At 45.0% G+C, this 12,053-nt stretch overlaps 1 protein-coding gene across 1 annotated transcript in view; it reads left to right on the top strand.

Annotated features, from left to right (window-relative positions):
* The window catches only part of CPA2 (carboxypeptidase A2), a 34,413-nt gene extending 24,159 nt beyond the window's left edge, over window positions 1-10,254 (top strand). Inside the window, exon 11 of the mRNA XM_003407276.4 lies at window positions 10,007-10,254. Coding sequence (XP_003407324.2) covers window positions 10,007-10,194 — 188 coding nt within the window. The 3' untranslated portion in view covers window positions 10,195-10,254. The remainder of the gene's footprint in view (window positions 1-10,006) is intronic.
* The last annotated feature ends 1,799 nt before the right edge of the window (window positions 10,255-12,053 follow it).

Raw genomic sequence — 12,053 nt, 5'->3', positions numbered from 1 at the left:
TAGAATTGACATTTTCATAATGTTGAGTCTACCTACCCATAAGCATGGTATGTTTTTTCATTTATGTAGGTCTCTTTTGGTTTCTTGCAGTTGTGTTTTGTAGTTTCCTTTTTATAGGTCTTTTATGCCGCTGGTTAGAGTTATTCCTAAGTGTTTTATTTTTTTACTGGCTATTATAAATGGTATTGCTTTCCTGTGTTCCTTTTTGTAGTTCTCATTATTGGTGTATAGGAATCCAACTGATTTTTGTATGTTGAGCTTGTATCCTGCTACTTTGCTGAGTCTATTAGTTCCAGTAGTTTTCTTATGGAATCTTTTGTGTTCTGTATGTGTAGTATCATGTTACCCACAAATAAACCAATCAAAAACCAAACACATTGCCGTCAAGTCAATTCCGACTCATAACGACCCTAAATAGGGACAAATAGGGATAGTTTTATTTCCTCCTTACCAATTTGGGTGCCTTTTATTTCTTTTTCTTGCTTTATTGCTCTAGTTAGGACTTCTAGCACAATGTTAAGTAGGAGTGGTGATAAAGGGCATCCTGTTTTGTTCCTGTTCTCAGGGAAATGTTTTCAGCCTCTCTCTGTTTAGAATGATGTTGGCTGTTGGTTTTGTATAGATACCCTTTATTATGTTGAGGAATTTCCCATCTATGCCTATGTGACTGATGTAGGGTCACTATGAGTCAGAAATGACTCAACGGCAATGCGTTTGGCCTTTTTAAAAAAATTTTCTCAGGAATGGGTGTTGGATTTTATCAAATGCCTTTTCTATGTCGATTGAGATAATCATGTGATTCTTTTCTTTTGAGTTATTTATGCAGTAGATTGCATTGATTGATTTTCTAATGGTGAACCATCCTTGCACACCTGGTATGAATCCCTTTGGTCAGGTTGTATTATTTTTTGATATGATGCTGAATTCTATTGGCTAGAATTTTATTGAGAAATTTTGCATCTTTATTCATGAGAGATATTGGTCTGTAATTTTCTTTTTTTGTCACACGTAAGTCAAATTTTGCTGAAGATAATTCAAAAGCAGTTACAGCAGTACATTGACGGGGAACTGCTAGAAACTCAACTGCTAGAACTGCTAGAAATTCAAGCCGGATTCAGTCGAGGATGTGGAATGAGTGATATCATTGCTGATGTCAGATAGATCTTGGCTGAAAGCAGAGAATACCAGAAAGATGCTTACCTGTGTTTTATTGACTATGCAGAGGCATCCAACTGTGTGGATTATAACAGACTATGGATAACATTGTGAAGAATGGGACTTCCAGAACACTTAATTGTGCACATGAGGAACCGGTACATAGACCAAGAGGCAGTTGTTTGAACAGAACAGGGGATACTGCATGGTTTAAAATCAGGAAAGGTGTGTGTCAGAGTTGTATCCTTTCACCATACTTATTCAGTCTGTTTGCTGAGCAAATAATCTGAGAAGCTGGACTATATGAAGAAGAACGTGGCATCAGGATTGGAGGAAGACTCATTAACAGCCTGTGCTCCGCAGATGACATAATCTTGCTTGCTGAAAGTGAAGAGAACTTGAAGCACTTACTGATGAAGATCAAGGACTTTAGCCTTCAGTATGAATTACACCTCAACATAAAGAAAACAGAAATCCTCATGACTGCATCAATAAGCAACATCATGATAGAGAAAAGATTGAAGTTGTCAAGGATTTCATTTTACTTGGATCCACCATCAACACCCTTGGAAACAGCAGTCAAGAAATCAAAAGACACATTGCCTTGAGCAAATCTGCTGCAAAAGACCTCTTTAAAGTATTAAAAAGCAAAGATATCACCTTGAGGACCAAGATGTGCCTGACCCAAGCCATGGTATTTTCAATCCCCTCATATACCTGTGAAAGCTGGACAATGAATAAGGAAGACCGAAGAAGACTTGGTGCTTCTGAATTATGGTGTTGGCAAAGAAAATTGAATATACCATGGACTATCAGAGGAACGAACAAATCTGTCTTGGAAGAAGCACAGCCAGAATGCTCCTTAGAAGCAAGGATGGTGAGACTTCATCTCATGTGCTTTGGACGTGTTGCCAAGAGGGACCAGTCCCTGGAGAAGGACATCATGCTTGGTAAAGTAGAGGGTCAGTGAAAGACAGGAAGACTCTCAACGAGATGAATTGACACAGTGGCTGCAACAATGGGCTCAAGCATAGCAACAATTGTGAGGGTGGCACAGGACTAGGAAGCGTTTTGTTCTATTGTACATAGAGTTGTTATGAGTTGGAATTGACTCGATGGCACCTAACAACAACAACAACCCATGCCAGAGGATCCTCTGGAAACAAATGCCTCTTGTAGGAACCTACACTGTTTCATCCCACTTTTATCAAGCATCTACCGTGGGGCAGTTCTTGTCTGTTACATGGGATTGCTATGAGTGGAAATTGATTTGAGGGCACACAACACCACCACCACCACCACCATATGCTAAACATGCCAAATGTTAGAGATGTACTGGACTTATAAAGAACTCACTGTTCAATGTGGGAGATAAACAGGAAAACCAATGAAATTTACAGTGATGTGTGCGATAGTAGACTAAACATGGTACCAAACTATTAGAAAGTTGTGAAGCTTTGACAGTGGCAGCGGCAATCAGGAAAAGCATCATACGGGAGGAGGGCAGGGTTCTGAAGGTTGACCACCAGGTAGTTAGAGAAGGCGAAAAGGGAGGGAGCATTCTGGCCAGTTAGCAGCACATGCAAAGGCATACAAGTATGAAATTGCATGATCAGCTCTGGGAACTATGAGTGTGTTGGGGGCTGCTGGAATGAATATAAGGAGGGGAGTGTGGGAGTGAAGGCTTTTGTGTGCTGTGTTAAGGAGTTTAGCATTTTACTAGAGGATTCTGGAAGCCACTGGAAAGTTTTTAGCAGGGCATGAGTGAGTGAGCAGCAGTATGGAGAGTGGAGTGATGGTGGGCTGGAAGGAGGGGTGATCCTGGAGGAGCTCAGGAGACAGTGACGGCCCCCACCAGAGCAGTGCCATGAGGATGGGGGAGGTGTTGTGGTGTTGGTCATTTACTGCATGTGGAGTTTCTCACTGAAGGACATTGCGTGGTGCCATTAACTGGGAAAGGCTCCGGGGAAGTGACAGAGGGGTAGGGTGAGAAGGGTAAGAGCTCAGTTCTAGACAGATTGAGCTTGAGGGCTGTCTTAGTTACCTAGTGCTACTATAACAGAAATACCACAAGTGGCTGGCTTTAACAAACAGAAATTTATTTTCTCATAGTTTAGGAGGCTAGAAGTCTGAATTCAGGGCACTGGCTCTGGGGGAAGGCTTTCTCTGTCAACTCTGGGGGAAGGTCCTTGTCTCTTCAGCTTCTATTCCTTGGCTCCTTGGTGATCTTCATGTGGCCTGGCATCTGTCTTCCCTCATCTCTGCTTGCTTCTCTATGCCTAATCTGCTTTTTTTGTATCTCAAAAGAAATTGACTCAAGGCACATCCTACACTAATACCTCCTCATTAACATAACAAAGAAAACCCACTCCCAAATGGGATTACATCCACAGATATAAAAAAAAACCCAAAACCAAACCCATTGCCGTTGAGTCGATTCTGACTTATGGTGACCCTAAACTGTCCCATAGGGTTTTCAAGGAGCACCTGGTGGATTCGAACTGCCGAACTTTTGATTAGTAGCCGTAGCTCTTAACCACTATGCCACCAGGGTTTCCATCCACAGGTACAGGAGTTAAGATTACAGCACATATTCTGAGGGGACACAATTCAATGCATAACAAGGGACTTGGGCATTCAGGCAGAGATGTTCACAGGCGCTGGGCAACGTGGCCCTGGATTCTGCGGAGAAAGATTTGGGAGTAGTTGACACAGGGAGAGTGATTGGGATAGGACAGCATGAGAATATTGGAGTGAGAAGGATGGGGGATGGAGGAGGGGACCAGGTGCCAGGCAGACAGAGGTTACAGCGAGGGAGTGAGACACAGCAGGGCCAGGCAAAGAAGCAGAGAACCTGGATTTCAGGGGAGAAGCAATTGTTAAAAAGAGGGGCAATGGTTAACAATGACAAAGGCCACAGAAAGGCCAAAGAAGACAAGGACAGAACACTTTCTGCTGGATTTTTTACCACTAGCTTATTGGTGATGATAACCAGGTAACCAGAGCAGTTTCTGAAGAGTGGTGAGGGCAGCTGGAAGTATGCATGGGAGGAGGAAGTGGGGACGGTACGGAGACTACTCTTTCAGGGAGCCTAGATGAGAAGGGAAGGAATGAGAGAAAAATGGAAGACTTGGTTTTTGAGATATGAAATATACTTATTGATGGTGGGAAAGAACTAAACGAGTAGAAGATGTGAAAATTACAGGAGAGGGGGGAATCACCAGTGAAGTAACAGTTCCAGAGCTGAGGAGGATGGGCTGGGACAGAACAAGCAGAGGTAGGCATAGGTAGGCAGAGGCGGACAGAGGTGAACGTAGGCAGACGGAGGCGGGTGGAGGCAGGCAGAGATGGACAGAGTTGGGCAGAGGCAGACATAGGTAGACAGAGGTGGGCGGGGCAGAAGTAGGTAGAGGTGGGCAGAGGTGGACAGAGGTAGACAGAGGTGGGTAGAGGTGGGCAGAGGTAAGTAGAGGTGGGCAGAGATGGACAGAGGTGGGCAGAGATGGACAGAGATGGACAGAGCTGGGCAGGGGTGGACACAGGTGGACAGAGGTGGGCAGGGGCAGAGGTAGGTAGAGGTAGGCAGAGGTGGACAGAGGCAGACAGGTGGGTAGAGGTGGGCAGAGGTGGGTAGAGGTGGACTCGTAAGAAGAGGTGGTTAGAGGTGGGCAGAGAGAGGCAGAGATGGACAGAGGTGGACAGAGGTGGGAAGAGGTGAGTAGAGGTGGGCAGAGGTAGGCAGAGACGGACAGAGGTGGATAGAGGTGGACAGATGTGGGCAGAGTTGGATGGAGGTGGGAAGAGGTGGGTAGAGGTGGGCAGAGGTAGGCAGAGGTGGGTAGAGGTAGGTAGATATGGGAAGACGTGGATAGAGGTGGATAGAGGCAGGCAGAAGTGGGCAGAGGTAGACAGAGGTGGGTAGAGGTGAGTAGAAGCAGGCAGAGGTGGATAGCAGTGGGTAGAGGTGAGCAGATGTGGGTAGAGGTGGGCAGAGATGGACAGAAGTGGGCAGAGATGGACAGAGGTGGGCAGAGGAAGGTAGAATTGGGCAGAGGTGGGCAGAGGTGAGCAGATATGGACAGGAGTGGATAGAGGTGGGCAGAGGTAGGCAGAGGTGGATAGATCAGGCTTGACCAAGAGGAGTAAGTCTTCAGACATGCTGTGGGCCCAGCTGTTGCTACACCTGTAGGTGGGGTGGGGGTGGTGAGCTGAGGGAATGCACACCTGTTAGCTTTGCTAAACGGGAGTCTTGGAGAGCGGAGGAGAAATATTTTACATACCATAATCACAACACTGACTGGGTCACCTAATGGAAATGCAAACACAACTGATCTGGTAAAATTATAGATTACAAAGTTTCCTTTATGCCCCGTACCCCCAGATTATTGTTATTATTATTTGGCTATTGTGATGCATTTAAGAGACTTTATAGAAAAATAACCCAATGACCATTATATTTTCTCACTTTTAATTTCATTTATGGTTTTTGTCAACGAACACAAGTACATTTATCTAGTTGTAATCAACATTTGTGTTCTATTTTGTGGCCAGCTTTTTTCCGTTAACATTATTTCCTATATCATTGCATGTATTTACAGTTGAGGTATTTCTTATTCCATTATTTTGCTATATCCCAATTATTGAGCCTTTCGTTTCAGCTTTTTGCAAGATAGGGCTGTAGTGAACATCTTTGTACAAATTCCTTTACCTTTTAGATTCTCTCTTGGGAGTGTATTTCCAAGGCAAGGTTACCAAATCATGTGGAATGTACAACTTCGGAGCTCTTGTCACACATTTTTTAGGCATTGGTACATTCTCTGGGAAAACTCAGCTGCTTAGCGTAGCCCAGATCTTTTTCACCATGGTCCATGTAGGATTGTTCTCGCTTCATTGGGAGAAACCAGGAAGGGGAGACCTCTGAACGTGGAGGTGGGGAAGAAGGGGGAGACTTTGTCCAAGCTGGCGACCGTGATGACAACTTTGGGCTGAAAGGTCTGTGTCCTTCTCTGGTTGACAGCCTCAGAGTCGGGGATGAAGTCCAGAACGTTAGCAGGATGGCACCATACACCACTAAGACCCTCACATAGGGTCTCATTCATTTTAGTCCAAGGAATCTAGTTTTTCACACTCCTTATCTGGAGGTGATGTTCATGGGTAGTGTGGTTAATGCGCTCAGCCTCTAACCAGAAGATTGAGAGTTCAAGACCAACCAGGGGTACTTCAGAAGAACGTTTGGTGATCTACTTCCAAAAAATCAGCCATTGAAAGCCCTGTGAGAACAGCCCTATGATTTGTGAGTCGATGCCACAGCACCTGGTTTTGGTTCTGGAGGTATTTACAGACAAGATGGACTTGGAAAGGCTGAGGTTTAGTACGTCTTCCTTGCTAAGGTCGGATGAGAGAGAGAACTGAGCTATTTCTAACAGGCAAATCTCAGACTAGCAGAAGAGTTTGCTGTGTGAGCCTTTGGAACGTGACCATAAATGGCCAAGCAGGTTCTGGCTGCAGCCCTACGCATGGCTGGTCTGTTATCCTGGCCTCATCCCAGCCTGGACAAACACTGCCTCAGTCCCAATTAAGTCCTCTTTGCCTCCTGCCCCAGGTTGGTATGCAGCCCAGGGCTGAACACCTGCCTCCTCACTCCACCCAAGATGGCTGTGCTTCTGTGGTGGCTGAGACACTTCCCATGCAGCTTCCAGGCTGGAGGGGCTTTGTGGACCTGCACAGTCAGTGTTTGGTCCAGGAGAAGTTTCTTGTGTTCTTTTTGCAGGGAGAGGTGGGGGGAAAAACCCAGACCTCAGGAACAGAAGCCTGGGTCTGAGTTATAGCTCTGCCAGTTTGGGACCAAGTAACCTTGGGCAGGTCGCTCAACTTTCTTCGGTTTCTTCATCTGTGAAATGGGTTGTTGAGAGTCTCCAAAGATAGAATGTAGAATAAAAGTGTTCACTAACTCTACAGCATGATATGAATATTGATTCTTGGTTTCCTGGTGAACGGCTTTCCACCAGACACAGCTGATCCTTACTGTGGCCCAGCCTTTCTGGTAGGATCCTAGTCATGTACAGATAATGATAGTTATAACTGACATGTGTTGAATACTTACTCTGTACATTATCATAGCTCTTTCACTTCATCTCTCTGAATCTCAGTTTCCTCATCTGTAAAATGGCAATAATACTAGTACTTTTCTCCTGACTGAGCTGGGAGTTAAATAAGCCAGTGCAGAGCAAGTGTCTAGCATAAAGCCTAGCACATTTAGTAAGCGTTCAACAAGTGTTGTAATCATAACCATTTCCCATTTAATCCTCACTGCCCTGTGAAATAAATAATATTGTTACCCTTATTTGACAGACGAAGCAACAGGAAACTCAGAGAGATGAACTGATTTGCCTCAGGCCACCTAGCTAATGATTTGCAGAGTCAGGATTCAATCTGAAGCCAGTATTGTGTCCACTGTAGAACTGTCAGAGCCCTGGTGGTGCAGTGGTTAAGAGTTCGGCTGCTAACCAAAAGACCGGCAGTTTGCATTCACCAGCCACTCCTTGGAAACGCTATGGGGCAGTTCTACTCTGTCTTATAGGGTGGCTGTGAGTTGGAATAGACTTGATGACAGTGGGTTACGGGTATAGACCTGTCAATGGGATCAGCTGTGTCGTGTAGCCGCACCAAAAAAAAAAGATGTAAGTAATTTTGGTACCCAGGGCAGGTTCAGTTCAAGTCAGCAACCATTTAGTGTTTGTTATTTATCAGGTGTTTTATTTTTTTTTACCATAGCTGCTGTGGGTGAAGATAAAGACATTGTCACTGGCCTTCACAGGGTTAATTGACAATTAACCGCTAGCCCTACTTTTCCCAGTACAACCTCTCTGGTCTGCCCCTTCATCCGGCCACGTTCTTCAGGGACTAGCTGGCTTCCTCCATCTGCCCCAGCCATGCCCTCCATCTGCCCTCTGCGGGAGAGGCCCCCAGGCCAGTCCATTGCTCAGCTGATCCAAGTCATTGCTCCAAGCCTTTGTAGGCTAATGCCATCTTCCCTCATTATCTGTCATGTCAGCGGTGACACATATCTCAGGTGCACATTACTGTATAGGTTCAACTCATCACTCGATAGCGCTGGGCTTGTTATTTCGTATCGGTGCAGAGCCCACCCCACCCTTGTACTGAAAGTTCCCTGAAGGCAGGGGCCAAATCTCTTAATCCATTTGTAGTTCCTCCTCTGAGAGAAGACAATGGGTAAGCCTAGCACGGGTCTAGAGAAGGACTTTGGGAAGTGGTGTGGCCTTCCTAAGGTGCAGAAGATGCCAATTAGGAGAGGAATCAGGGTTCCAGATGGGTGGGTGAAGTCAGGGCCTCCCAAGAACACCAAAGGAAGGCTAGGTAGAGTGTCCATTTGAATAATGCTTTTTGTTTTTCAAATTATTCTTGTATTTTCTCATAAGCACAACTCTCTAATAAACTGTCCTTGCTCTCGTAGTCCACAACCATAGGGGCCTAACTTATCTGTGATGGTAGTGGAACTGAATATAGAGTTTATGTGGTTGTGAGGGGCCAGTGGGCATAGCATGTTGTTTTTGTTGTTAGGTACTATTGAATTGGCTCCAACTCATAGGTACCCTATGCACAACAGAATGAAACAACTGCCCGGTCCTGTGCCATCCTCACAGTTGTTGCAATGCTTGAGCCCATTGTTGCAGCCATTTTGTCAATCCATCTCGTGGAGAGTCTTCCTCTTTTTCACTGACCCTCTACTTTGCCAAGCATGATGTTCTTCTCCAGGGACTGATCCCTCCTGATAACATGTCCAAAGTATGTGAGATGTAGTCTCGCCGTCCTTGCTTCTAAAGAGTGTTCTGGTTGTACTTCTTCCAAGACAGATTTGTTCGTTCTTTTGGCAGTCCTTGGTTCTTCAGTATTCTCCACCAACACCACAATTCAAAGGCATCAATTCTTCAGTTTTCTTTATTCATCGTCCAGCTTTCACATGCATATGAGGTGATTGAAAACACCATGGCTTGGGTCAGGCGCACCTTAGTCCTCAAGGTGACATCTTTGCTTTTCAACACTTCAAAGAGTTCTTTTGCAGCAGATTTGCCCAATGCAATGTGTCTTTTGATTTCTTGACTACTGCTTCCAAGGGTGTTGATTGTGGATCCAAGTAAAATGAAATCCTTGACAACTTCAGTCTTTTCTCCATTTATCATGATGTTGCTCATTGGTCCAGTTGTGAGGATTTTTGTTTTCCTTATGTTGGGGTGTAATCTATACTGAAGGCTGTGGTCTTTGATCTTCATCAGTAAGTGCTTCAAGTCCCTTTCACTGTCAGCGAGCAAGATTGTATTATCTGCACAATGCAGGTTGTTAATGAGTCTTCCTCCAATCCTGATGCCCCATTCTTCTTCGTATAGCCCAGCTTCTCGGACTATTTGCTCAGCATACAGATTGAATAGGTCTGGTGAAAGGATACAACCCTGATGCACACCTTTCCTGACTTTAAACTGTGCAGTATCCCCTTGTTCTCTTTGAATGACTGCCTCTTGATCCACGTACAGATTGCTCATGAGCACAATTAAGTGGTCTGGAATTCCCATTCTTCGCAATGTTATCCATAATTTGTTATGATCCACACAGTCAAATGTCTTAGCATAGTCAATAAAACACAGGTAAACATCTTTCTGGTGTTCTCTGCTTTCAGCCAGGCTCCATCTAACAGCAGCAATGATATCCCTAGTTCCATGTCCTCTTCTAAATCTGGCTTGAATTTCTGGCAGTTCCCTGTCGATACACTGCTGCAGCCTCTTTGAAATGATCTTCAGCAAAGCATAACCAGACTTTATTTTCTTTTGCTCTTCAGACCAAGCCAGTGGCGGAAGCATTGACTGGTCCTATGACTATGGCATCAAATACTCATTTGCCTTTGAGCTGAGAGACACGGGCCACTATGGCTTCCTTCTGCCAGCCAATCAAATCTTGCCCACAGCAGAAGAGACCTGGCTGGGCCTAAAGAAGATCACGGAGCACGTGCGAGACCACCCATATTAGGGTTCCGGGAAGTGAACACCATTAAAATGTCTTTGGTTTGAATCAGAGTTGGACTGTGATCATTCCTATTTCTAATCCTGATCAGGGAGCATCATTTCTTCCATTTATGCTGGCATAAAACTCACCGAGCCACTCTACGTTACCCGTTCATCCTAACAGAGCAGTCTTTAGAGCTTTTTTGTAAATGGTTAAGTGCTTGACTACTAAACGAAAGGCTGGCAATTCAAACCCATCCAGAGGCACCTTGGAAGTCTGCCCTAAAACCCTACAGAGCACAGTTTTACTCTGTAACATCTAGGGTCGCCATGAGTCAGAATCAACTCGATGGGCAACTGCTTTGGTTTTGGTTTGGAGCTGTAAAGGGACTTTAGAGTACATTTACCCCATAAATGCTGATTAAGCAGCTGCACTGTGCCAGGCATTGTTCTAGGGGCTGGGCCCTCTAGCCCCTATTGTTGCCTTTTGCTTTTCCATTTCTTGCATTATAAAAACTGGCGGGGACCAAAGAAAACAACACTCCTTGCCCCGGTTGCCCTGTCGAGTCTGAGTCTCATCTCACACGATTTCTCTGTAGACATTCACTTCCATTCAGGATTTAGATTTTCTTCATGTTGATGGTTTTCCCTGGGAGAGAAGAGTGGGAAATGAATTTCAGCTTGCCTAGAATTCTGGGTACTTGATTCTTTATCTTCACATCTCTTGCAGAGCCAGGTCTCAGTTTTCTCTTGTTACTGGCTTCAAAGCTGAAATCTCTCGGTAAAGTAGAGCCCAACCTTTGTGGGGACAGGGTGGATGTAGGGGTACAATTTCAGTGTTGGAAGGACAAAAGAGCCCTGAGGGAGGGAGAAGAGCTAGAGGCCCCAGCTCCACAGCTCCCAACTATGACCGTTGATGGTGTCCACTCCCCTTGGGCATGAATATAGACTGTGGGGATGGTGGGATAGGGGAGACTTGTGAATACTGAGGCTCCCAGGACAGACCCAAAGGTCCCAGAGCTCTTGAGGAAGTTCTGGAGATCATGACTGTTTTCTGTTTATTCTATTGGACTTGATGGAAAGACCACTAGACTCAAAGTCTAGCCAATGTAAAAATGTCTTATTAATAATAATATCATTAAGCCTTATTTTTAGCTGAGACCCCAAAGGAAACCGGTAATTTATTCAGAGTAACGTATTCTTCCTATACCAGTTACCTCATACATTTCTGCTTTCTTAGTGGAGTCATAAAAATCAGGCTCCAGATTTGTAACAGAGTCCACCACTTTCTTCATTAGGACCCAAACCCGAAAAAACCGAACCCATTGCCGTTGAGTTGGTTCTGACTCATGGCGACCCCATCTGTTACAGAGTAGAACTGAACTCCATAGGGTGTTCTTGACTGTGATCTTTACGGAAGCAGATTGCCAGGCCTTTCTTCCACAAAGCAGCCAACCTTTTAGTTAGTAGTCTAGGGCAAATGGTTTGTGCCACCCAGGGACCTCGTTATGACTTGCTCTGGTGTGGCCTTGGAAACTGGGTTGCTTTGATACTCTTCACTTTTATATTACTCTAGAATAACTCCATCCCAGGTTGACAGTCTGACTTCTCCTATCAGTATGAACTCCAATCCAGCACTGTGGGACTTTCCTATTTACTAAAAAAAAAAAACACTATTTAAATGCCAAGGGATGAGCAACATGGTACCCTTGGCACAGACTTTTCCAGCCTGTGGAGCAGGTTCCTGAATTGTAAATGATGTGGCTTGACCTTTATCATGCAAAAGGAATGGCAGGGGCCAGCCTGCCTACAGTCAGAGCCGTAAAGGTGCTTGGCAAAGACATTAGCATTTTTGAGGACATGAGTCTGCTTCAGACTCCTTAT

The sequence above is a fragment of the Loxodonta africana genome, chromosome 8 (genome assembly GCF_030014295.1).
Source record: "Loxodonta africana isolate mLoxAfr1 chromosome 8, mLoxAfr1.hap2, whole genome shotgun sequence".
In the NCBI taxonomy this organism is placed as follows: Eukaryota; Metazoa; Chordata; class Mammalia; order Proboscidea; family Elephantidae; genus Loxodonta; species Loxodonta africana.
Note: the sequence above shows the minus strand (reverse complement) of the source record. Positions and strands in the feature narration are given on the sequence as shown.